Source organism: Mercenaria mercenaria, chromosome 13 (genome assembly GCF_021730395.1).
Source record: "Mercenaria mercenaria strain notata chromosome 13, MADL_Memer_1, whole genome shotgun sequence".
In the NCBI taxonomy this organism is placed as follows: domain Eukaryota; kingdom Metazoa; phylum Mollusca; class Bivalvia; order Venerida; family Veneridae; genus Mercenaria; species Mercenaria mercenaria.
Window position 1 is genome coordinate 23,190,599 of NC_069373.1, and position 27,335 is coordinate 23,217,933.

Sequence of the window (27,335 nt, forward strand, 5' to 3'; positions counted from 1 at the left end):
TCGTCAAAATATCAGGAGCACATTATCACCAAGTGGCGTTATTGAAACTTTTGCACCTTTCCTTTTCCTGTTCATTTATAATTTGTCATAATTTTCAATGGAATGAATAGGGTGATCGTAAAATATTAAAGATATACAGGTAAAACTATTTAAATGAAAGGAGGCAAGCTGCTTTTAAAATGTTTACCAGTATTTATACAACTACAGTGTTAACATCTGCTGGATTATACAATCTGATGTATACCTATTATGGACTATTACAATCTAATATTTATTTCTATTGGACTATAAAATTAAGTGTTTGCTATTAATTAAATGAAATTTAATGGTGTTTAGTTCTAATGGACTCTAAATCTAAGTGTTTACTATCAATTAAATGAACTTTATAACATAGCGTTTACCTCATATGGACTATAACCTTTAATGGACTTTACAATTTTGTTTCAGTTGCCCAACATGCCTACAGGGTATAAACCCGAGTTAACTGAACTGTTGAAACAAATCATGCAGAAAGATCCGGAATCTAGGCCTTCAGCAGACGTCATACTGCAGCATGATTATTTCAAAGGTGTCAGACCACCAGTACCTCCTAAGGTAGATCTTTAGATATATAGTTATTTTTAGGTACACCAGGATAAGTAACTGAGATGTTTAGATAGATGTAGGTACATGGATAAGTAATTCAGATGTTTAGATAGATGTAGGAACATGGATATGTAACTGAGATGTTTAGATAGATGTAGGGACATGGATAAGTAACTGAGATGTTTAGATAGATGTAGGGCCATGGATAAGTAACTGAGATGTTTAGATAGATGTAGGGACATGGATAAGTAACTGAGATGTTTAGATAGATGTAGGGACATGGATAAGTAACTGAGATGTTTAGATAGATGTAGGGACATGGATAAGTAACTGAGAAGTTTAGATAGATGTAGGGACATGGAGATGTTTAGATAGATGTAGGGACAGGATATGTAATTGAGATGTTTAGAAAGATGCAGGTACATGGATTTGTTATTGAGATGTTAGATAGATGTAGGGACATGGATAAGTAACTGAGATGTTTAGATAGATGTAGGGACATTGATAAGTAATTGAGATGTTTAGATAGATGTAGGGCCATGGATACGTAACTGAGATGTTTAGATAGATGTAGGAACATGGATAAGTAACTGAGATGTTTAGATAGATGTAGGGACATGGATAAGTAACTGTAATGTTTAGATAGATGTAGGGACATGGAGATGTTTAGATAGATGTAGGGACATGGATATGTAATTGAGATGTTTATAAAGATGCAGGTACATGGATTTGTTATTGAGATGTTTAGATAGATGTAGGGACATGGATAAGTAATTGAGATATTTAGATAGATGTAGGGCCATGGATAAGTAACTGGGATGTTTAGATAGATGTAGGGACATGGATAAGTAACTGAGATGTTTAGATAGATGTAGGGACAGGGAGATGTTTAGAAAGATGTAGGGACATGGATATGTAATTGAGATGTTTAGAAAGCTGCAGGTACATGGATTTGTTATTGAGATGTTTAGATAGATGTAGGGACATGGATAAGTAATTGAGATGTTTAGATAGATGTAGGGACATGGATAAGTAACTGAGATGTTTAGATAAATGTAGTTACATGGATAAGTAATTCAGATGTTTAGATAGATGTAGGTACATGGATAAGTAATTCAGATGTTTAGATAGATGTAGGGACATGGATAAGTAATTGAGATGTTTAGATAGATGTAGGGACATGGATAAGTAATTGAGATGTTTAGATAGATGTAGGTACATGGATAAGTAATTCAGATGTTTAGATAGATGTAGGTACATGGATAAGTAACTGAGTTGTTTAGATAGATGTAGGTACATGGATATGTAATGGAGATATTTAAATAGATGTAGGTACATGGTTTTGTTATTGAGACGTTTAGATAGATGCAGGGACATGGATATGTAACTGAGATGTTTAGATAGATGTAGGTACATGGATATGTAATTGAGATGTTTAGATAGACGCAGGTACATGGATACATAATTGAGATGTTTAGATAGATGTAGGTACATGGATAAATAATTGAGATGTTTAGATAGATGTAGGTACATGGATATGTAATTGAGATGTTTAGATAGACACAGGTACATGGATACATAATTGAGATGTTTAGATAGATGTAGGTACATGGATAAATAACTGAGATGTTTAGATAGGTGTACATACATGGATATGTAATTGAGATGTTTAGATAGATATAGGGACATGGATATGTAATTGAGATGTTTAGATAGATGCAGGTACATAGATTTGTTATTGAGATGTTTAGATAGATGTAAGTACATGGATAAATCATTGAGATTTTTAGATATATATGTAGGTAAATGGATAAGTAATTGAGATGTTTAGATATATATGTAGTTATATGGATATATAATTGGGTTGTTTAGATATATATTTAGGTATAAGGATAAGTATTTGGGTTGTTTAGACATATATGTATGTATATGGATAAGTAATTTAGATGTTTAGATATATATGTAGGTACATGGATATGTAATTGAGATGTTTAGATAGATGTAGGGACATGGATATGTAATTGAGATGTTTAGATAGATGCAGGTACATAGATTTGTTATTGAGATGTTTAGATAGATGTAAGTACATGGATAAATCATTGAGATTTTTAGATATATATGTAGGTAAATGGATAAGTAATTGAGATGTTTAGATATATATGTAGTTATATGGATATATAATAGGGTTGTTTAGATATATATGTAGGTATAAGGATAAGTATTTGGGTTGTTTACATATGTATGTAGGTACATGGATAAGTAGGATGTATGTAGGCATACAGAAAAGTAACTCAGATGTTTAGATATATATGTAGGGATATAGATAAGTAATTGAGATGTTTCACTAATATTCAGTACTCAAAGTTTGAGATGAATTTTCCTTTTCAATACTGAAAGGTGCAAACATTCAACTGCCAAATAATTTTGAGCTGAAGCAAATAGTGTCAAAAGTAACTGAAATATGTTATATTTTATTATATTGAGTAAAATACCTTTTTTTGAAAATTTGAGATACTTCTTTTCTTGTAAAGGTTTTGAGAACAAATGTCATTAAGAATTATATTAAAAGAAGATTTGTTTGCTCTGTCGACTTATCCACTAGCACAGAAGCAAGGCGGTATGGAAAAACTGAGACCACTTTTCTGGGGTACAGTATGGATGATACATCAAATTTTTATGTGTATTTTGACCTATCTTTACCTGGTAAAGATTTTTGTGGACTTAAGAGTTATTTTTTTGTGTGGATGATCGTTTCTTTTAAATAACTTTAGTTTAGGTCAAGATAATGAAAAGAAACTTGTTTCACATTGGCCATAGCTTTATTAGATCAAGTGGTTCCAACGTTGTTTGAGCGGTGAATTTTACGCCAATCAGATGGAGAAACGCAAATGTGTCAATGTTTTAGCACGTATGTCCATTTAGCTGAGATTTGTGCCGTTTATTCAAACACTTCTGTACAGTCCGGCAGGGGAAGGAGATTTTTTACAGTTTTTGACAATGTCGCCTCAAATATAGTGTTTATCGGGAACAAGTAACTGTTCAAACACTTTTCATATAAAGGGCTACCTCTTAAAACAAAGCGTATGTATTTTCATAGAATTATTCAGCGTTGTTTCTAAAAAATCGGCCGAAAACCTAATACAACGCCGTTTCGAGTGGGTCGTTTTGCAACGCAATCAAGTGGATACCGTTCTGTGTCTTACTTGCGAAGTCTTATCCGTCTTAAAAACAGTCATTTAAGCCTAACAGTTAATAAGTTTAGAGAGTTTTATATCAATTTAATAATCCCGCTGTTTCTTATATATTATACTTTTACATTTTTATGTTAGCTTAACATTTAACATCTTTTTGAGGACATTGTCAAAAACACCAACACAAAAACATAAAGCAAGGATGAACATCGAACAATATCATTAAGTAAATAATAATAATAGTTCGTAAAAACAAAAACCAGTTCATGGATTTTTATCTTCTCCACGAATGTTACTGAACAGCTTACCAAAATCAGGTTGACTCTTTAAATCAGTATAGTTACAGTTGATTACTTTTTAGTCCCTTAAAACTTATACATTGCGATTTCATTTCTGATTTGTTGTGCATTTGAGCTGTTCATACAAAATTAATAAAATTTGGTACATGATAAAAGTATTGATCAGTTGTTTGTTCATAATTTCATTCATATTCCTGTAGTAGCGTTCTTTAATTTTCAGAGAGATAAATCACAGAGAACGTTAAAATTGGCCAGGGAAAAGACAATATTTGTTTTTGTCCTCCATAAAACATTCTAGCATAAAACTGCTGTTCTTGTCACTTTTTGGGGGTGTTTTAACAGGAGAGAAAACGTGTGTTAACATAGAGATTCTCGCACTCACGTGCTGTTATACACCTTTTTATATATGCGCGTTCCATGGCAGAGCGTAAACGTATTGCGGCCCCAAAACGGATAATTCAAATAGAAATGACGTCAACGTGAAAAACAACTCGGATATTCCCGCGCATTTCATGGAAATTTGATGACCTACGGGCTCGGACACCAACCAATCCCTCGGGATTCTGCAGACATTATAACACGAAAAAACATGCGTTATCCCTACATTATTGCCACATATCGGGGGTGTTTTGATAGGGAAGAAAACTTGTGTTAACCCTTTTCCAATCAGTACTCCACTGGAAACCTATACCTACTGTGAACATAGATCTGTTTGATCTGATAAGCCTGTCTGAACAGAGATATTTGCCTGTGATAATATTTTGCCAGATATTCACTGTAAAATGATGGGGTGTGTCATTTAAAACTGTTCTAATTAACACATGCCATGCAAAAAACATAACAACACATGCACAGGATGGGGGATAATTGAATAAACTTACAGTAGATGACACTTGCTAAGATCTTAGTGGGGAGTATGTCTGTTTAATCACCACTGAATTAACACTAATAAATTCCAATCATTGACACTTAGTTGATTATTTGCTGATTTCCTCACATCTAAATTCCTTTTTTATTGCTTTATTTTCCATTGAATCACATTTTACACTGATATTATTTATGCACAATTTAATTCTGATTATCTACAACACTTGCAATATATTCATAATTATATATAATACATAAAAAATAAATACTATACATGTATACTGTGCATCTGTACATGAAATTATATACATTTATACAGTTGAAATGTTTGTCTATCTACATGACTGAACAGTATTACCAATTATTTACAATTAACTTTTTATTGAATTTGTTGGCTGTTTTAGTCTTTTTTTTTTTTTTTTAGTATTTTTTTAAGAAATCAAAAATTACTAGATCTATTTACAAAATAAAAAAAAAAAACAAATTTCATCTATATGCAAGTTGTTCAGTTCGAAAAGCTAAAAGATTTTGCCTGACCCAAACTATAAATTAATAAAATAAATAAATAATCAATAAAATAAATAGATAAATAAATAATAAATAAATAAATAAATAAATAAAAAGGTTGTGGTTTATGCCAGCCATCTACAACAATATATCAGCTATATATATATATATATATATATATCAGTGAAATAAATAAATAAATAAATAAATAAATAATAAATACATAGATAAATAAATAAATAAATAAATAAATAAATAAATAAAATCCACATAAATAACTCCAACATGAATAAATCCACTGAGAATTTTGGCAGGCACACTGAACACTTATTCGCTTATTGCATGGAATTCCGTGTGGCATCCATCTTTACACAGATTCACCGAACACTGCTGACATCCGAATGTAGACTCCACTGGGCGACCGCTGTCTGTTTTACGTTTCTTCCTTGAACACATAACACACACGCGCTTCCGACCTTGAAATTTGACAAGAACATGTCCACCTACGTTTTCCTGATTGACAATGGCTGACAGTACACGGACTTGGCTAAGCCTCCTTTTACGTGACGTGAACCCTGCAACAAGTCCATCACACACATCCAGCCTGAAGTCTTGTTGGGAATATGTCTTCTTTGGTTTGTCGGTCACGGCAAGCTTATATAGGATCCATGAATTGATAAGACACAAATCCACATAAAACCAAAGAATATACTTCCAATACTTCTTGGCTTTGCGTCCAACTGGATGGTATGAACGTAACTGGTCGTTGAGATCGACGCCACCCATGTATTTGTTGTAGGTCTTCACCATGTCCGGACAAGGGATGTTCACAAGCTGGCCGCCTACCCTCCTTGAAGCCTGTCTCATGGTGTCATCACAGCTAGTTGAAATTAGATGAACAAAATTGTTATCTTTCCACTTCACTGCTACAATGTCACCTTTCTGCCAGAAAGCGCTCTTTCCCCTATCAGCCTTTTTATCTTTATCAGAAAAATTTGGTGGTAGTCCCTTCCTGTTTGGCCTCACCGTCCCTGTAGAATAGATCTGCATGGGGACAAGGTCTATCAACAGTTTCGGCGAGGTGAAATAATTGTCAAAGAATAGATGGTGATGCTTTCCTTGCACATGCCGAGCCATACCCATAACAACCTTGTACCCTAAACCTTCAGTCGAACCTTGACCACCTTTCGCGCCAGTGTATATGTCGGCTTGTACACAGAAACCTGTGTGAGAGTCTGCTAACATCCACGATTTCAATCCCCATTTTGTCGGCTTGTTTGGTATGTACTGTTTCAGCAATGACCGGCCTTTGAAACCAATCATTGCTTCATCAACAGACAGATTACGACTTGGACGGTAAATGTCACTCGTGAAATTTCTGTTACACATGTCTACAAGTGGCCGGACTTTGAATAACCTGTCGCGATCAGGGTCAGTAGGATCAGGCTGGTCACGGTTATTTGTAAGATGAATATACTGGTTCAACTTACGCCAACGTTGAATAGGCATGATTTTGGCAACACCCTCTACTCTTAGTCGGTCATCGGAGCTCCAGAAATCTTCCACACGTGTGAGGTTATGTATTCCCATAATAATCATTACCGAAAAGAAAGCCCTCATTTCATTTGCTGTTGTTTCTCCCTGAGCCTCCCAAACATCATCACCCCTTCCACCCTGCTGTTGTTTACGTTGAATTTCTTGCCTTGCATATCGGTTTGTTTCTTCAGCAATAATTTCAAAAAAATTTGGATCAAACATCATGTCAAAAAATTTATGTTGTTGATTTGGAATTTCAGTCAAATTTGGTCCGCTATCATGAATAAAGTCCCTAACATACCGCGATCGAATATTCCTAGTCCAATTTCTGTAATTCACTAACGGTCGCAGATCGTCCAAAGGGGTGTCACTGTCCGAGTCATTTTCTAATTGCCACGCGTATAATTCCTCTACTTCCGACGAATCGGAGTCACTTGATAAATCATCCGACGAAATATCACTAATTTCCACATCTGAAACGGGATCCCGACGTGGAATTTCATAAATATCATCCGGAGAAAATCCTTCAAATTCACTATCACTATCCGCCATTTTGGTACATGTACAATTTTATTTTCTGAAAATGTGTTGGGGATTTCCGAAGTTTGTTGCATAAATAGTAACGTTTTGAAAGCGAGGCTCGGGCGTAATCGTAAAATGAACTTTTCCAAACCCAATTAAACTTTTAAACCAATGAAATTTCGTCGTTTTCAATCGGAAAAAGACGATTATTAAACAGTGCATTATCCGGGCGGTTTCGGGCGATTCGTTTGTAGGCGGCACAGGCGGATTGAGGCGTTTCGTTGGATAAGCGATAAGGGCGGATCGGGGCGATATGATTGGAAAAGGGTTAACAGAGATCGAGATTCTTGCGCTCACGTGCTGTTATATCACCTTTTTATATATGTGAGTTCCGTGGCAAAGGGTTATAATCATTCGGCCCCAAAACGGATAATTCAAAACAAAATGACGTCAACGTAAAAAAACAACTCAGACATTCCGGCGCATTTCATGGAAATTTAATGACGTTGAGGTAGGATGTATTCATTTATTAGTATTTTTCCGCGTTTTATGCTAGAATAGCGTCAGCGCATGTTCAGTTCATTTCTTGTTATAACATCTGAAGACTTCCTCGGGATTCTACAGACGTTATAACACGAAAACACATGCGTTATCCCTACAGAAACGACATAATAAACCTCTATGGTCGCCATTCAAAATGAAAATACAAATGAAACACAGACACCAATGAAAGAAAATAAACGGACCAGCAATACTAATAGAGATGTGCCACAGTTGTACTATTTAACTGTCTCTAACCAAATAACAAAAGCGATGTTTGCCAACGGGTACTTATAAAGTTGTCTCAGGATAGCCTTGTTGCTTGCAATGTCTAAAAATCTGTCTCTTCCTCTATTAATTCTTCAAACATTTCGTCACATAAAACTCTCTCTTTAATACCTTATTGTGAACAGGTTTTTTTCTTGATATTTTGGTGCTTGAAGTTCGAGTTTGCAGTCTTTTTTATTTTCTTTGTGTGTGTGTTGTTTTTTTTATTATTACATGTATTCACTTTGAGGACATGAAGAAAACAAACGCTCTTAATAGTTTGCTTGATGACACGTCTCTATTAGTATTGCTGGTCCGTTAATTTTCTTTCATTGGTGTCTGTGTTTCATTTATGTTTTCATTTTTGAGCTGCGATCATAGAGGTTTATTACGTCGTTTCTGTTTTATTGAGGACAAATAAAACATTGTCTTTTCCCTGGCTAATTTTATCGTTCTCTGTGATTTACCTCTGTGAAAATTAATGACCGCTACACCAGGAATATGAATGAAAATATATACAAACAACTGATCAATACTTTTATCATGGACCAAATTTTATTTAAATTGTATGAACAGCTCAAATGCACAACAAATCAGTAATGAAATCGCAATGTATTGGTTTTATGGAACTAAAAAGTTAACCAACTGTAACTATACTGATTTAAAGAGTCAACCCGAGTTTGGTATGCTGATCAGTAACATTCGCAGAGGAGATAAATATCCATGAATATCCGTGAAATGGTTTTTGTTTTTACGAACTATTATTATTATTTACTTAATGATAGTGTTCGATGTTCATCCTTGCTTTATGTTTTTGTTTGGTGTTTTTGACAATGTCCTCAAAAAGATGTTAAATGTTAAGCTAACATAAAAATGTAAAAGTATAATATATAAGAAACAGCGGGATCATTAAATTGATATAAAACTCTCTAAACTTATTAATTGTTAGGCTTTAATGACTGTTTTTAAGACGGATAAGACTTCGCAAGTAAGACACAGAACGGTATCCACTTGATTGCGTTGCAAAGCGGCCCACTCGAAACGGCGTTGTATTAGGTTTTTGGCCGATTTTTTAGAAACAACGCTGAATAATTCTATGAAAATACACACGCTTTGTTTTAAGAGGTAGCCCTTTACATGAAAAGTGTTTGAACAGTTACTTGTTCCCGATAAACACTATATTTGAGGCGACATTGTCAAAAACTGTAAAAAATCTCCTTCCCCTGCCGGACTGTACAGAAGTGTTTGAATAAACGGCACAAATCTCAGCTAAATGGACATACGTGCTAAAACATAGACACATTTGCGCTCCAGGTGCACCCATTGTTTTCATTTGACTCGTTATTTAACAGGTAGAAATTCCTTTAAACCATACTTGCAATACAGGAAATTTGTAGTATCGGCCATATTTCTCCATCTGATCGGCGTAAAATTCACCGCTCAAACAACGTTGGAACCACTTGATCTGATAAAGCTATGGCCAGTGTGTTGTTTTAATCAGCTGAAATCTTGAGTCATTCAGGTGGTGTCGTCACCAAATAATGGGCTCAACATTATTGCCCTTTAGGCTTCAACATTCTAGTTTTATTGGCAATGAGTTAACGGTAGCCTCTTGCCAGTCTGATTAGCTCAATAGGTTGAAGGTAAGACTTCTGTTCAGGAGGTCCTAGGCAAACTGTATGTTCTCCATTAGCATTGTCTGAAGACAACAGTTACAGTGTTGTATGTTTTATGGAGGATATTGGGACTTATACATTTTTGGACAGTTATGAACTTGATCATTCGGCTTGGCACTCAAAATATACCTCTCCCAAAATATACCTCTGAATTGTACCGAATGATATTAAGTAATCTAATAATGTTTTGGCTCAAGAAAGTAAGCTTGAATTGAAATTTCCAAAAATGAAACTGGACAGTTATTTTGACCACTCCTATATTAGGATACATTAGACAGATTCGATGCTGACATGCTTCTAGAAATTTTTGTTCTTAATTTAATTCATATTTGATTTCTTTAAATTCGATGAATATTTCAGCCGAAAGCTGATGCAGATGGTGCGTCAGAGGTACCAGGCAAGTCTGCTTATGGTATAGTGAAACCCCAACCTGGGAAGAAAGGAGCACATGGTGCTGGTGGACCATTTGACACAAAGAAACTCCTAGAGACCATGTCAAAGAAGCGAGAAGAAAAACGGAAAGCTGAGCAGGCGAAGGGTGCTGTTGGAGGGGATGAAACACTTAAAGGAATTAAAACAATTATTGCTAAAAAAGATGATGGAGGAAAAGTAGGAAAGATAGTGGATAAATTCAAGAAAGATGTAACTATCAAACCCTCGTCCAAAACACCTCCATCAAAGACAGATACGCAGGTGTCTGTGTCTAATGTTAATTTGTCAGTTAGATCAAGTACCGATGATTTTGAGACGACTTTGAAGAACGTACAGAGTCAAGTTGCAACAGATGCTTTTAATGTGATGCAGTTGATTGTACGCACAATGACTGGTATCTTTCCAGTAAGTACATATAATACTGGTTTAAAGCTGTAATATGTTGTGATGCAATTTTTGTGGTATAGGATCTGATATTGCATTAAAGCATAGAATATATTTAGACAGCAAGTAAGCTGATTTGTTACAGTACTAGCCCTGTAAGCAAGAAGTCTCAGGTTTTAGATAGGACAGACTGTGTATTTTTCTCACCAGTTGTCAGCTTTCTACTGAAAGTAAGTTTACCCCTTTAATTTGAGGCATTATCATAATAACTTTGTAAATTGGGACTTTACATTGCCCTGTCATAATTACTTTGTTATCCCCGCCGTAGTCAGAGGGATATAGTATTGGCATTGTCCATCCTTCCGTCTTTCTGTCCTTCTGGAGCCATATTTCGGAAGTGGTTTGGAATATTTAAATAAAACTTTGTATACGTGTTCACCACTATAGGGAAATGTGGCACGTCAAGTTTCAGTCAGATTGCCCAAGTAACACCAGAGTTATGGCCCTTAGTAGTTTCTAGTGTTAACTATATAGGGTATTTCTGCTTCATAACTTGTGACATATTTGACCTAGAACTATGACACCTAAATTAAATTTAGGTCACCACAATGTGGTAGTGCACACACGATTTCGTCTGGATCTCTTTAGTAACTTCAGACTTATTGCCCTTTAATTGTTTAAAAATCCACATATTTGTACGTAGCAAACTAACCAATTGGTAGAATTTTATTAAACTTGTTTCATTTTTTTTCCATGAACATTTATTATCAACTTTTGAAATTGTGTACCCACACCTAGTCACCCCACACCGTGGTCACACCCCCTCCCCTCCCCACTCCTCATATTTATTTTTTTTTATTTTGTTTTAAACAAACCTTTCATGAAGATTTATCAACATGCACAGTTGTACCCTCCCCCCACCTCACTCCTCCACCCAGTCACTCCAACCACCCTGATCATGCGTCCCACCCCAAACAATTTTTTTTTCAATTTTTTTTATTTTCCATCAATATTTATTATCAACATGTGAAGTTCTGTAACCTAACTGGTCAACCCCCCCCCCCCCCTCCCCCCCCCCCCCCCCCCTCCAATTTTTTTTCATTTTTTTTTTTCATTTTTCAAACCTTCCATGAATATTTATCAACATGTGAAGTTGTAACACCTCCCCCCCCTACCCACTCACACACACACACACATGTCACAACCCACGTTCCAGATTTTTTACTTGATTGTGCTCCCTTATGGACATCTGTTCTTTTAAGTTCAAATGTAATGAAATTATTTGCTTCTTAGTAACATCCTTAACTTTTTGCGGGATATATTTCTTTGCCATTCCTCAACACAAACCCATTCGATGGGGGATACCAATTCAATGAATTTGCTTGTTAATTGGGACTTTTCACTGCCCTGTCATGAAAACATTTTTCATTGGGACTTTTCACTGCCCTGTCATGAAAACATTATTAATTAGGACTTTACACTACCCTGTCATGAAAACATTGTTAATTTGGACTTTACACTCCTGTCACGATAACCCTGTTACTTGGGACTTTACACTCCTCTGCTGTGATAACCTTGTTATTTGAGACTTTACACTCCTCTGTAATGATACCCTTGTTATTTTGGACGTTACACTGCTCTGTCATGGAAACCTTGTTAATTGGGACTTAACACTCCTCTGTCATCATAACCATTTTTGGGGGACTTTACACTCCTCTGACATGGTAACCTTGTTTATTGGGACTTTACACTTCACTGTCATGATAACCTTAATATTTGGGACTGTACATTCCTCTGTCATGGTAACCTTGTTTATTGGGACTTTATACTCCACTGTCATGATAACCTTAATATTAGGGACTTTACACTCCTCTGACATGGTAACCTTGTTTATTGGGACTTTATACTCCACTGTCATGATAACCTTAATATTAGGGACTGTACACTCCTCTGTCATGGTAACCTTGTTTATTGGGACTTTATACTCCACTGTCATGATAACCTTAATATTAGGGACTGTACACCCCTCTGTTTTGATAACCTAGTTAATTGGGACTTTACACTGCCATGCCAAAACATATTTATGACAGATATGAAGGTATACAATACTTATAGCTCCATGTTATGGTTCATTAATTTTCGCTGGAGCTATGGCCCTCAATTTGTGGCATTTTACAATTTTTGCATGATAAGTGATAGGAAACATACCTTTTCCAGGAAAAAATAATTAGTTCTGACCTTAATTTTGACACAAAATTTTCATTTTTAGCTCACTTTGAGCACTTTGTGATCACCCTTTGTCCATTGTTCGTGAACGCTGCTTCGTCAAAACTAGGTCATCAAGTCAAGTCATAGTAATACCTTATTAACACTCTGTAGAGGCCACATTGTCTGTTTGATCTTAAAACTTCCTCAGAGTGTTTGTCTCTGCGAAATCTAGGTCATTGACAAAATTTGGTTACATGACAACAGAAACTAGGTCACTAGGTCAAATTATTGAAAGACCTTGTTAAGACTATAGAGGCCACACTTTCTACCTGATCATCATAAATGTTTGTCAGAGTGTTTGTCTGTATAAAATCTAGGTCAGTGTCAAAACTTGGTTATATGAAGTCTGAAACAAGGTTTCTTGGTCAAATCATAGAAAAAATATTGCTCACACTATAGCAGCCACACTTTACTACTTTATCTTCATAAAAGTCTGCAAGAATGTATGTCCGTTTGAAATTTGAGTCATTTTCTAAACTGGTTTACCTGATGTCTTACACTACAAAATGTATTTCACTAGGTTGAATCATAGAAAAACCTTGTGAACACTTTAGAGGACTCACTTTTTGCTTGATCTTCATAAAACTTTGTAAGATTGTTTGTCTGTATAAAATCTCGTTCATGTTTGAAACTGGATTATCTAGGTCAAATAATAGAAAGACATTGTTAACACTCAGAAAGCCACATTTGTACCTGATCTTCATGAGACTTGGTCGGAATGTTCGTCTGTGTAAAATCTAGGATAAATTGTAACTGAGTCACTTGGAAAAAATTAGGTCATTAAGTCAAATCATAGAAAAACTTTGATCATTCTAATCTTTGTCAGAATGTTTTTATGCCCCCGAAGGGAGGCATATTAGTTTTCAACTGTCCGTCCATTTGTAACTTTTTGCATGAAGGCACTTTACTCGCGAACCACTGCACCCAGGACCTTCAAACTTCACATGCTAATAGTACTTATTGAGTACACGACCCCTATTGACTTTGCGGTCACCAGGTCAAAGATCAAGGCGCTGCGGGGGCATTTGTCACCATTATTGACAGCTCTTGTTCTAAATGAAATCTAGGTCAAGTGCAAAAGTAGGTTACCTGAGACCAAAAACTATGCCACTAGGCCAGACTCGATTTATGATGTACCTTGTTTACATAAAACATGTTCAAAATGTTTGTCTTTCATGAAATCTAGGCCAGATTTGATACTAGGTTATCTGGGGTAAGACCTAGGCTGAGTAAACGATACATATGGCCTTTTGGGTCCTCTTGTTTATTTTACTGGCAAACTTGAGTTTAGCTGCAAAATTATTTGCACCTTTGATGATTAGAGTAAATCGGCTAAATCATATATAAAATTTTCCCACATTGTGTAATTTGCAAGATATTCTCTCCAGTTATGTCAGTGGTTGTTTGCCACTGTATTTGACCTTTTAATGAGATTATTTATTAAAAAATGTTCTTTTTATTAAATTAAAGAACTCTTCAAAAGTCAAAACATCGTGAGAAAAACAATGAGAATTGGATTTTGAAGAAAATTATGCTGGTTAGAATATGTCTTAAGACAAAGCACATACATTAAAATACAAGTCCTAGAAGACAATATTAATTATTGATAAAGTATTGGAAGTTCTTCAGTCAAAATTTGTTTGCATTTAATTTAAGAAATCATGATTACAGATTACATCTGTTTCGAAAACCAAGATGATAACTATGAGGTAATGTTTACAATGTGTTGTTTGATTATGTCACAGACTTATCATGCATCATAATTCTTTGTAAATAAAGAAAAGGAGAACTTTAATTTTCACAGTAGTTGGCCTATGTGTAAATTCCGGTCAGTAAACAAAATGGCTTGAAACCCTGAATAACTGGAGCATTGTTGCTTATCCCCATGTGACTTCAATCACTTTTTGTTTTACTCTGTATTAAATGTTACATCATTCCTTTTCAGAAAGATGATGATAAAACAAAAGAAGCCCTAGCACGTAAGTTTATATATTTACATTCACTGTATATTTTGTATGGAAAGAGAAAAGCATTTATTTTCGTATAAACAACATTAGCGTATGGATATCTAGGATGGCCCTTTCCACGAGACTGTATACCCCTTACAGAAGAAAAAGGCCTGCTGCGTACTCTTGCTGTGTACATACAGCGTATATGATGCGTACATGATGTGTATTGAAATCAAGGGCTTTAAATAGTACGCAGGATATACACCGCACATACACCGATAGTACGTTTGTAGTACACTTTTGACATGCAAATGAGCTCTGCCGTGTACTACTTGCTGCGTATATGCTGTGGACTACATAGTACACAGGATGTACGCTGGAGGAATTTAGTATGCGGGAAATAGTACGCAGCATGTACGCGGCACATACACTTTTCACATGCAAATGAGCCTGCGGTGTACTACTCCTGCGGCGTACATGCTGTGTACTCCTGCGGTGTACATGCTATGTACTCCTGCGGCGTACATGCTGTGTACTCCTGGCCCGAGTCCTGCGGCGTACATGCTGTGTACTCCTGCTGCATACATGCTGTGTACTCCTGCTGCATACATGCTGTGTACTCTTGTGGCAAAACTGCTGTGATAATGTAAATTCCTTACCCCACCAACTTTCGTATGCAAATGCTGATCATTTGGACAGAAAAAAGCAGAAAAAAGATAAGTGACATGCATCAATAAGTATTTACCCTTACCAAAATAATGTAGAATGATGTTATCAAATAAATTAGTATGCTTTTCTTCATCCACTTTTCAGTGAAATAAATCAATTTTTGTAGCATGTAATTTGGTAAACATTTGAAGAAAATGGTGTAACTGCATCAAAGGGAAACAACTTTAATGCAACTAAATATAAGTGTTATGATTTATTATAGACAATGTGTGCGTAGTATGTATTTATTTTGATTAAAATCGATCTGAGAACAATCTAGGACTGGAATTATATAGCATTTATACACTTTTACGTCCGTAAAAAGTAGTGCACCAAAAAATTTTGGATTGATTTTTTCCAACGGGGCGAGCGCAATTAGCCGAAAACGTTCTGAAAATATACGAGCGGCAAATCCGATGAACAACTTTTTAATTTGGTGAGGCCTTAATTAGTTAACATAATGAGCATTAAAGCCTTTATAAAACATGATAGAATAGTGTTTTGCTTAAGAGTATTCAAGTAACAGTGAGAGCTATTAATTCTTCTCATTCGGGCGCTGTTGAGGCATTATCTTGGTAATTATTTCATGTATTACAAAATGTAATGCAACGAAGTTCAAATAAGGCTTTTCAATTATCCAAGTTAGAAAGCTCCAGGATTAATTCAAAATGAAAAAGAATATATTTTTACACTGCATGCAAGGTGCAGCTCAGAAATCACTAAGATGTAAGCTTCACAAATGAACATTGCAAATAGTTTGGCAAATTTTCATTGTTCAGGATACCGGTAATCTGAACTATTCTATGCTATTAAGATAAAAGTTACTCGGAAATCAAGTTCTTGCTTCCAAAAACAAAAAAAATGTACAAATCCTTCCTGCATGAAGTGCACTTCAGACTTTTACCTAAAAAAATTCAAAGTATAAACACCAAAAGAAAATGAACAAGTCCCTCCTGCGTATATGAAGTTTACTTCAGACTTTAACTTATAAAAAAAAACTAAGTATAAATGCCAAAAGAAACTGTACAAGTCTTTCCCGCTTATATGAAGTGTATTGCACAAATTTCAAAGTATCTGCTGTGTACATGCAGTGTACTATTTTCTTGTACAAGTCCCTCCTGCGTACATGCAGTGTACTCCTTAAATTTTCAGAGTCTGTGCTGCGTACTTGAAGTGTACTAGTGACCTCCTGCGTACATGCTGTGTACTCGTCGAAATAGTATGCGGCATGTACATGGCATGCGGTGTATGTAAAATGTACTCCTCTGGCGTACTACTGTGTTCGCGGCATATACACAGCAAATACGCAGCATGTACGCCACAGAGGCTTGCTTCTGTAAGGGACATGTGCAGTCTGACGTCATTTATAAAAAAAAAAACGAAATGCCATCGTTCGAAAAATTCTTTTAAAAATTCTACGCCATAACTTCAAAAAGAACAGTAAAATTAATTTTTCTGACGAAAAAGACCAAAATTGAATCAAAAACAGTACATTATTTTTCATGGGATACAGTGTAAATTCTGAAAACCGGACCTTCTAAAAACCGGAAACCTTTGAAAACCGCACGAAACTCAAAGTCCCGTTTTTAGCTCACCTGTCACCAAAGTGACAAGGTGAGCTTTTGTGATCGCGCGGTGTCCGTCGTCCGTCGTCCGTGCATGCGTCCGTGCGTCCGTAAACTTTTGCTTGTGACCACTCTGGAGGTCACATTTTTCATGGGATCTTTATGAAAGTTGGTCAGAATGTTTATCTTGATGATATCTAGGTCAAGTTTGAAACTGGGTCACATGCCTTCAAAAACTAGGTCAGTAGGTCTAAAAATAGAAAAACCTTGTGACCTCTCTAGAGCCCATATATTTCACAAGATCTTCATGAAAATTGGTCAGAATGTTCATCTTGATGATATCTAGGTCAAGTTCGAAACTGGGTCAAGTGCCATCAAAAACTAGGTCAGTAGGTCTAAAAATAGAAAAACCTTGTGACCTCTCTAAAGGCCATATTTTCATGGGATCTGTATGAAAGTTGGTCTGAATGTTTATCTTGATGATATTTAGGTCAAGTTCGAAACTGGGTCACGTGTGGTCAAAAACTAGGTCAGTCGGTCTAAAAATAGAAAAACCTTGTGACCTCTCTAAAGGCCATATATTTCATGAGATCTTCATGAAAATTGGTCAGAATGTTCACCTTGGTGATATCTAGGTCAAGTTCGAAAGTGGGTCACATGCTTTCAAAAACTAGGTCAGTAGGTCAAATAATAGAAAAACCTTGTGACCTCTCTAAAGGCCATATTTTTCATGGGATCTGTATGAAAATTGACCTGAATGTTCATCTTGATGATGTCGAGGTCAAGTTCGAAAGTGGGTCATGTGCCATCAAAAACTAGGTCAGTAGGTCTAATAATAGAAAAACCTTGTGACCTCTCTAAAGGCCATATTTTTCATGGGATCTGTATGAAAATTGGTCTGAATGTTCATCTTGATGATATCTAGGTCAGGTTCGAAACAGGGTCATGTGCGGTCAAAAACTAGGTCAGTAGGTCTAAAAATAGAAAAACCTTGTGACCTCTCTAGAGGCCATACTTATGAATGGATCTCCATACAAATTGGTCAGAATGTTTACCTTGATGATATCTAGGTCAAGTTCAAAACTGGATTACGTGCCATCAAAAACTAGGTCAGTAGGTCAAATAATAGAAAAACCTTGTGACCTCTCTAAAGGCCATATTTTTCATGGGATCTGTATGAAAGTTGGTCTGAATGTTCATCTTGATGATATCTAGGTCAAGTTCGAAACTGGGTCACGTGCGGTCAAAAACTAGGTCAGTAGGTCTAAAAATAGAAAAAGCTTGTGACCTCTCTAGAGGCCATTTATTTCATGAGATCTTCATGAAAATTGATCAGAATGTTCAACTTCATGATATCTAGGTCAAGTTCAAAACTGGGTCACGTGCCATCAAAAACTAGGTCAGTAGGTCAAATAATAGAAAAACCTTGTGACCTCTCTGGAGGCCATATTTTTTATGGGAGCTGTATGAAAGTTGGTCTGAATTTTCATCTTGATGATGTCGAGGTCAAGTTTGAAAGTGGGTCATGTGCCGTCAAAAACTAGGTCAGTAGGTCTAATAATAGAAAAACCTTGTGACCTCTCTAAAGGCCATATTTTTCATGGGATCTGTATGAAAATTGGTCTGAATGTTCATCTTGATGATATCTAGGTCAGGTTCGAAACAGGGTCATGTGCGGTCAAAAACTAGGTCAGTAGGTCTAAAAATAGAAAAACCTTGTGACCTCTCTAGAGGCCATACTTATTTATGGATCTGCATAAAAATTGGTCAGAATGTTCAACTTAATGATATCTAGGTCAAGTTTGAAACTGGGTCACGTGCCTTAAAAAACTAGGTCAGTAGGTCAAATAATAAAAAAACCTTGTGACCTCTCTAGAGTCCATACTTTTCATGGGATCTGTATGAAAGTTGGTCTGAATGTTCATCTTGATGATATCTAGGTCAAGTTTGAAACTGGGTCAACTGCGGTCAAAAACTAGGTCAGTAGGTCTAAAATTATTAAAATCTCTTGACCTCTCTAGAGGCCATATTTTTCAATGGATCTTCATGAAATTGATCTGAATTTTCACCTTGATGATATCTAGATAAAGTTCAAAACAGGGTCACGTACCTTCGAAAACTAGGTCAATAGGTCAAATAATAGAAAAACCTTGTGACCTCTCTAGAGACCATATTTTTCAATGGATCTTTGTGAATTTTTATCTTGATAATATCTAGGTCAAGTTCAAAACTGGGTCACATGAGCTCAAAAACTAGGTCACTTTTTCAAATAATACAAAAAAACGATGTCATACTCAAAACTGGGTCATGTGTGAAGAGGTGAGCGATTCAGGACCATCATGGTCCTCTTGTATTCCTTCTTATTCCTTTAAATTTTTAACTTCTGAAAACCGGAACTTCCGAATTCTGAAAACCGGACGATTTTTGAAGGACCGTTTATATTTTAACACTAAAATTGACTTCCGAAAACCGAACAGCAAAATATTTGCCGGTCTGTCTTTAACATGTTTTAATCTAAAAACCCCCATGGCAAGATGTCAACATGTTCTTTTGTTTATCTATTAGCGGCACACATTTGTTTTGATACACATTATAATCACAATGATCATTTGATGCAAAAGTAAAGAATTAATCAGCGATTACTTAATTTCTTTTCAATATATAAAAATGATTTATTAAATGTCTTTCGTGTGGAAAACTTTTGTAATGTTTGAATGAAAAAATGATCGATATTTTAATTGATTAGTTACATCGATTAAACTACGCTTTATCAACATCAATTAAATATTGATGAACTCGGGATTTCAAAGATGGTAAAATGTAAGGGGAAAATGTTTGAGTAAATGCTATTATTGTTTTATATACATGTACAAAAAAGGAAATTTATTATACGTAATTGATTATCCTTAATGCTTGTAACATATTGATTCAATAATTCTTAAATCAATTAATGAATCACTTTATACAAATTTGTACAATTAAAAAGGATAATAATTTCCTTCATCCAAAGTGTAAGAAAACATAACTCTAGTGCATAATGTCCACTTAATTTGCCTGAAAACTTCCGAACTTCTGAATTCTGGAAACTTCCAAATACTGAACTTTTAGATTGGTCCGGAGGTCCTTCGGTTTTCAGAAGTTACACTGTATAATGAAATTTTAAATAAAAATCAGGAACTATATTTTTAACAGAAGGCAAATTGTAATTGAACATGGGCGGGTTTTTATGCCCCCAAAGGTGGGCATATTAAAATTGCACTGTCCGTCCATCAGTCCGTCCGTGTAAAGTCTGTTCTAGGCTGTAACTCTGCCATCCATAAATGGATTTTGAAATATCTTGGCATAAATATTCCCCATAATGAGACGACATGTCATGCACAAGACCCAGATCCCTAGCTCCAAGGTCAAGGTCACCCTTAGAAGTCAAAGGTCAACATGGTCTGTTTCTTGTCCGGTCCATAACTCTGCCATTGATGAAGGGATTTTAAAATCACTTGGCATAAATATTCCCTAAAATGAGATGACATGTCATGCTCTAGACCCAGACCACTAGCTCCAAGGTCAAGGTCACACTTAGAAGTCAAATGTTAACATGGTCTGTTTCTTGTCTGGTCCATAACTCTGCCATTTATCAAGGGATTTGAAAATAATTTGACACAAATGTTAATCATATTGAGAAGACGTGTCACACTTATGACCCAGGTCTCTCAGGTCAAAGTCAAGGACACAAAATGATTCAAACCTAAACTATTCTGGCATATTTTGTGCAGACAATTGTAGCATTCTTGGGCACGCTTCTGGGGCATTTGTCACCAATAGTGACAGCTCTTGTTTTGGCTGTTTTATTTAGATGTTGAAAAGATCGATAACCTGACATTTTATTTTGATTTTTTGGTTCTCATAGAGAGCAAACAACATATTTTTGCATCAAGCTTCAGCGTCCCGATTTGGTTAAGTTTTTGTAAGCTAGTATCGCATTAACCACTGAAGCTTCACACACTTGTTCACTCTGATGATCTGGCATTGACTGCACAGAGTTCATAACTCTACTTTGCACTTTTACAAAATTATGCCCATTTCTCGACTTATTTTCAACTTTCGGTTTAGTTTTGTATGTAAGCTGATAGCTCAATACCCACTAATGGGAATGAATTGAAACTTCACACGCCTGTCCACTGTGATGAAATGACATGCATTGTACAGGTTCCATAACTCTGTTTTGCAGTTTTACAAAATTGTGCCCCTTTTTCCACTTATATTCATTCAGTTGACAAGGTTGTTGCTGTCATCAGTCAGCTCTTGTTACTTAAACATCTTCTCTGAAACCATTTGGTGGAAGCTGATAAATCTTGGCTCAAATGTTCCTTGAATGGTTCTCTGCCAAAGTTGTTCAAAGAATTCCATTCCATGCAGAATTCTGGTTGCTGTGGCAACCAAAAGGAAAAAACTTTAGATATCTTCTTTTCCGAAAGGTGTGGAGCTTTGATATTTGATATGTAACATTATCTAGTAGTCCTGTAACAAATTTATTGAAATTGTGCCCCTGGAGTCAAAATTACCTCACCCCAGAGTTCACTTGTTTTATAAAGCTTCTTGTCTAGCTAAAATACTTGGCCTGTAGCATGGTGTAGTGCTCATCTTCCAAGTTTGTTCAAATCATGTCCCTGTGGTCAAAATTTACCTAGCTCAGTGGTCAAGTCTTGTTTTTATAACAAAAGCTTCTTGTCTAGAACCTCCAGCCCTAGAGCTTAGTATCAAGGGCCATCATTTGCATATGTGCTTAATCTTGATTTATATGATATATATTTCTAGATGTATGTTATATTTTCTCATTTGTATTTAAATGTTGGTGATGTTGGTGATTTGTATTTCTAATTGCAACATTTTGACATGGCCATACACAATGTATTGCTGTGCGTATTATGTTTTTATAAATAGTTGTATTAAATGTGTATGTTTTCTTTAATTCACAGGGAGTCATGATCCACAAGCTGTGATGCTGCGACAAATTGAACACCTACAATAGTAAGTACACAGTCATATATAACTCTCTTGTTTGGTTTAACACTGGCATAAACAGTCAAGAGAAGTTTTATATTTTTGCCAACATACACTAGCTCAGTGCAGGAATATTGTTAAAACATACACAGATTATGGGATGTGATAAAAAGGTGACACACCTGGCAACACCTGGTAAATAAAATTCTTGCTATAATAAACATGAACATTGACTGTTATTCCACATTTAAGAAAACTTTGAAAGTGTTCACATTCTGTTCATGTTTTCTTATACTAGTAATTGATTCATCAACTTTGTTTATTGTATTCACAATACTATCAAATGATTCAATTGTCCATATTGTGTACATTGCAATGTCACCAAAAGAAGTAACGTTAATAAGTATGTGAGTATTATTTTTTCAGTTTATCACTCTTATAACAAGTAAGATGTATAGTATATAACTATTGAGACATGAAAATTGCACACACAAAATCAGAAACAAATGAACATAACTTGCCTGAAATACAGCCTATTTTATACACTGTGACAGTGTCTGCTGTACTAATTATGGAAAGAAACACTATATCAGAGTTGGATACATATTTAGTATTATACAGTAATGTTATATATCTGTTTTGATGCTGCTAGACAGCATGTTATGTGTCTGGTATGATGCTGCTAGACAGCATGTTATGAGTCTGGTATGATGCTGCTAGACAGCATGTTATGAGTCTGGTATGATGCTGCTATACAGCATGTTATGAGTCTGGTATGATGCTGCTAGACAGCATGTTGTGTATCTGGTATAATGCTGATAGACAGCATTTTATGTATCTGGTTTATGCTGCTAGACAGCATATTATGTATCTGTTATGATGATGCTAGACAGCATGTTATGTATCTGGTTTATGCTGCTCGACAGCATGTTATGTATCTGTTATGATGCTGTTATACAGCATGTTATGTATCTGATGCTGCTAGACAGCATGTTATGTATCTGTTATGATGCTGCTAGACAGCATGTTATGTATCTGGTTTATGCTGCTAGACAGCATGTTATGTATCTGTTATGATGCTGTTATACAGCATGTTATGTATCTGTTATGATGCTGCTAGACAGCATTTTATGTATCTGTTATGATGCTGCTAGACAGATTGCAGGCTTTTTTTTGGGCCGTTTTTATAGCCGTTATTCGGCTATATTCCCAATGCCAAAAAGTATGTATTTTTCCCAAAATGAGTTCAAAAATTCCCAATCTACAATCTGAAAATTTTTTTATCAACATTGCACAACTATTGACCAAATTATGGACAATTTTGTAATGGAAGTATGTTAAAGAGGTTGTACAAAGTGAAACAATGGGTATCCCATGGTCTAAACATTTCCCAATTTTGAACATTTACGCGTCAAAATTCCCAATTTTGGGGGTATAGGCTATGTTCCCAAATTTGCTAGAAAAAACCCTGGATTGTTATGTATCTGGTATGATGCTGATAGACAGCATGTTATGTATCTGGTTTATGTTGCTAGACAGCATGTTATGTATCTGTTATGATGCTGCTAGACAGATTGTTATGTATCTGGTATGATGCTGATAGACAGCATGTTATGTATCTGGTTTATGTTGCTAGACAGCATGTTATGTATCTGTTATGATGCTGCTAGACAGATTGTTATGTATCTGTTATGATGCTGCTAGACAGCATGTTATGTATCTGGTATGATGCTGATAGACAGCATGTTATGTATCTGGTTTATGCTGCTAGACAGCATGTTGTGTATCTGTTATGATGCTGCTAGACAGCATGTTATGTATCTGGTTTATGCTGCTAGACAGCATGTTGTGTATCTGTTATGATGCTGCTAGATAGCATGTTATGAGTCTAGTTTTTTTATGCTGCTACACAACATGTTATATGTCTATTTTGATGCTACTTTATGTTTCTGTTATGATGCTGCTAGACAACATGTTATGTTTTGTTATCATGCTGCCAGACAGCATGTTTTTGTTTGCTTTGATGCTGTTAGACAGCCTGTAATGTGTCTGTTAGGATGCTACTATGCAGTATTTAATGTATGTAGTATGCTTTATAATGCTGTTATAACTGCTGTTTATTAGCTGACAAATTAAGCACAGGATGAATTCATTATCGTATCTGATATTTTTAAGTTGGACACAATCTTCATGTATACTATTTCTTGAATTTTGAGGCAAAATATCTGTGTTCAAGATGTAATAAATTTAAAGAAGTGATTTTAATGCCTTTTTGCAGTATTTACAGACATGAATATCAGCTTCAGTTTTTAATATAGTAACTAATAATATGTATATTCTGGTCATATAGCAGTAACTTGGTCAAAAATATTCTTCCGTGGTATAGTTGAAAAAAGTCCATATTAAATAGATCCTAATTTTTCCATTCCAGGGGCCATTATGGGCATTATTTGACTCAAAAAATGTCAACTTTTTAAAAAGATAATTTGAAAATTATTCAAGACAGATTCGAGACAGAGTTATGGTTCTTAAGTTCTGCATTTCCTCTCATTACTATATATCTATTATTTTAAGTTTCATTGAAATCTTTTGTGTACTTTTGGGATTATGCTCTGGACAATTTGAAAAGTATTCAAGATAAAATTATTGTTCTTACACTTGGCACTTTCAGCCATAGATATCTATAAATATACAAAGCTCAAATGAGATCTCTAATACATTTGAATATGTCCTCTGGGCAAAATTGAAGGAGGGATGGACAGAGAAACTTGCAGATGGATGGAAGGACAGACAGTATGACCTCCGTCATTTTAGAAAAATAAATATGTTTGAATGAAAAATGATATTCCCTAAAAACTTATCTTTCCCTCCCAATGTCTTTTGCTTGTCTAGTAATTATTATCGTAAACATTTTTTCTAGCTAATGGAGTGGTTTCTCTGCAAGTGTTTGCTATCCATGCCCCTCACTCCTCTAGCATGGTGTGCTTGTTTGCTAAACTTTAAACAACAGAACTATTGAATATTTGGGAAATGAAAGTGACAGATTGTAAAATAGTACATTTATTTTTTCCTTGTATTGCAGCTACTGTATAAAAGTTCTGAACAATGATGTCGCCTTGTTTCAACAAGCCTATGGCCTTATGAGTATAGAGAAGGATGAAAATAAATTAGAGGTAAGGCAAAAAGAAACAGTGGTACAGTCGACATTGTATTAAGAGACCACCCAAGGGACTGCTAAGAAGTGGTCTCTTAATGGAATGGTCTCTTAATGAATTTCAGTCAGATGAAAAGAAAAGTTATTTTTAGCTCGACTATTCATAGAATAGTGAGCTATTGCACTCGCCCATGCGTCGGCGTCCGCGTCGGCGTCGGCGTCCGCGTCCGCGTCCCGATTTTGGTTAAGGTTTTGTATGTAAGCTGGTATCTCAGTAACCACTTGTGGGAATGAATTGAAACTTCACACACTTATTCACTGTGACAAACTGACTTACATTGCACAGGTTCCATAACTCTATTTTGCTTTTTTACAAAATTATGCCCCTTTTTTCAACTTAGAAATTTTTGGTTAAGGTTTTGTATGTAAGCTGGTAACTCAGTAACCACTTGTGGGAATGGATTGAAACTTCACACACTTATTCACTGTGATGAACTGATCTACATTGCACAGGTTTCATAACTCTATTTTGCTTTTTTACAAAATTATGCCCCTTTTTCGACTTAGAAATTTTTGGTTAAGGTTTTGTATGTAAGCTGGTATCTCAGTACTTACTAATTGGAATGGATTGAAACTTCACATACTTGTTCACTATCATGATCTGACATGCACTAAGCAAGTCCAAAACTCTACTCTCTTTTTTTTCAAAATTATGCCCCTTTTTCGACTTAGCAGTTTTTGGTTAAATTTTTGTATGTAATCTGATATCTCAGTATCCACTAATTGGAATGGATTGAAACTTCACACACTTGTTCACTGTCATGATCTAACATGCACTGTGAAGGTCCCATAACTCCACTTGGCATTTTTACAAAATTATGCCCCTTTGACTTAGCAGTTTTTTGTTAAGTTTTTGTATGTAAGCTGGTATCTCAGTATACACAAATTTGAAAGGATTGAAACTTCACACACTTGTTCACTGTCATGATATGACATGCAGTACAGAGGTTCAATACCTCTACTTTGCATTTTACAAAATTATGCCCCTTTTTCAACTTTTGTATTCATTCAATTGCCAAGGCTGTTGAATAGTCGAGCGTTACTGTCCTCCGACAGCTCTTGTTAACTGTTAATGTAACTGTATTTATTATGAACACACATGTATGGTTTCAAAATCTGTATTAACATCCTGAACACTTTTCCAAGTCCACAAACCGTGAAAATTATGGCAATATTGTTTGTCAGTTTGACTGATAAAAAGGTTAATTGCATTCAGTCACGTGCAAAACGTACTCGCTAATTACACAGATGAAGAAATGCCCGGTAGAACTTTGGTACCTGGTCGCTTAATAGATACTTTTGTCGAATATTTTACCTGTTGGGACCAGATTAATGTGGTCGCTAGTCGTTTATTAAAAAAGTCGTTTAATGGAATGAATTTATATACTGAAAACTTTCGGGAGGGATTTGGACTGGTCGTTTAATACAAAAATCGCTTAATAGAGGTGGTCGCAAGTACGATGTCGACTGTATTTATTCAAAAGAGATACTAGTGTTGTGCAATGTTGCAGAGGTAAGGCAAAAAGAAACAGTGACATTTATTCAAAAGAGATACTAGTGTTGTGCAATGTGGCAGAGGTAAGGCAAAAAGAAACAGTGGCATTTATTCAAAAGAGATACTAGTGTTGTGCAATGTTGCAGAGGTAAGGCAAAAAGAAACAGTGGTATTTATTCAAAAGAGATACTAGTGTTGTGCAATGTGGCAGAGGTAAGGCAAAAAGAAACAGTGGCATTTATTCAAAAGAGATACTAGTGTTGTGCAATGTGGCAGAGGTAAGGCAAAAAGAAACAGTGGCATTTATTCAAAAGAGATAATAGTGTTTGTGC

General features: G+C 35.5%; 1 protein-coding gene across 1 annotated transcript in view; it reads left to right on the forward strand.

The window, feature by feature from the left end:
• The window catches only part of LOC123529350 (serine/threonine-protein kinase Nek1-like), a 49,579-nt gene that overhangs the window by 13,283 nt on the left and 8,961 nt on the right, over positions 1 to 27,335 (forward strand). Inside the window, exons 6-10 of the mRNA XM_045309662.2 lie at positions 448 to 594; positions 10,351 to 10,827; positions 15,020 to 15,053; positions 22,270 to 22,321; positions 25,377 to 25,467. Coding sequence (XP_045165597.1) covers positions 448 to 594; positions 10,351 to 10,827; positions 15,020 to 15,053; positions 22,270 to 22,321; positions 25,377 to 25,467 — 801 coding nt within the window. The remainder of the gene's footprint in view (positions 1 to 447; positions 595 to 10,350; positions 10,828 to 15,019; positions 15,054 to 22,269; positions 22,322 to 25,376; positions 25,468 to 27,335) is intronic.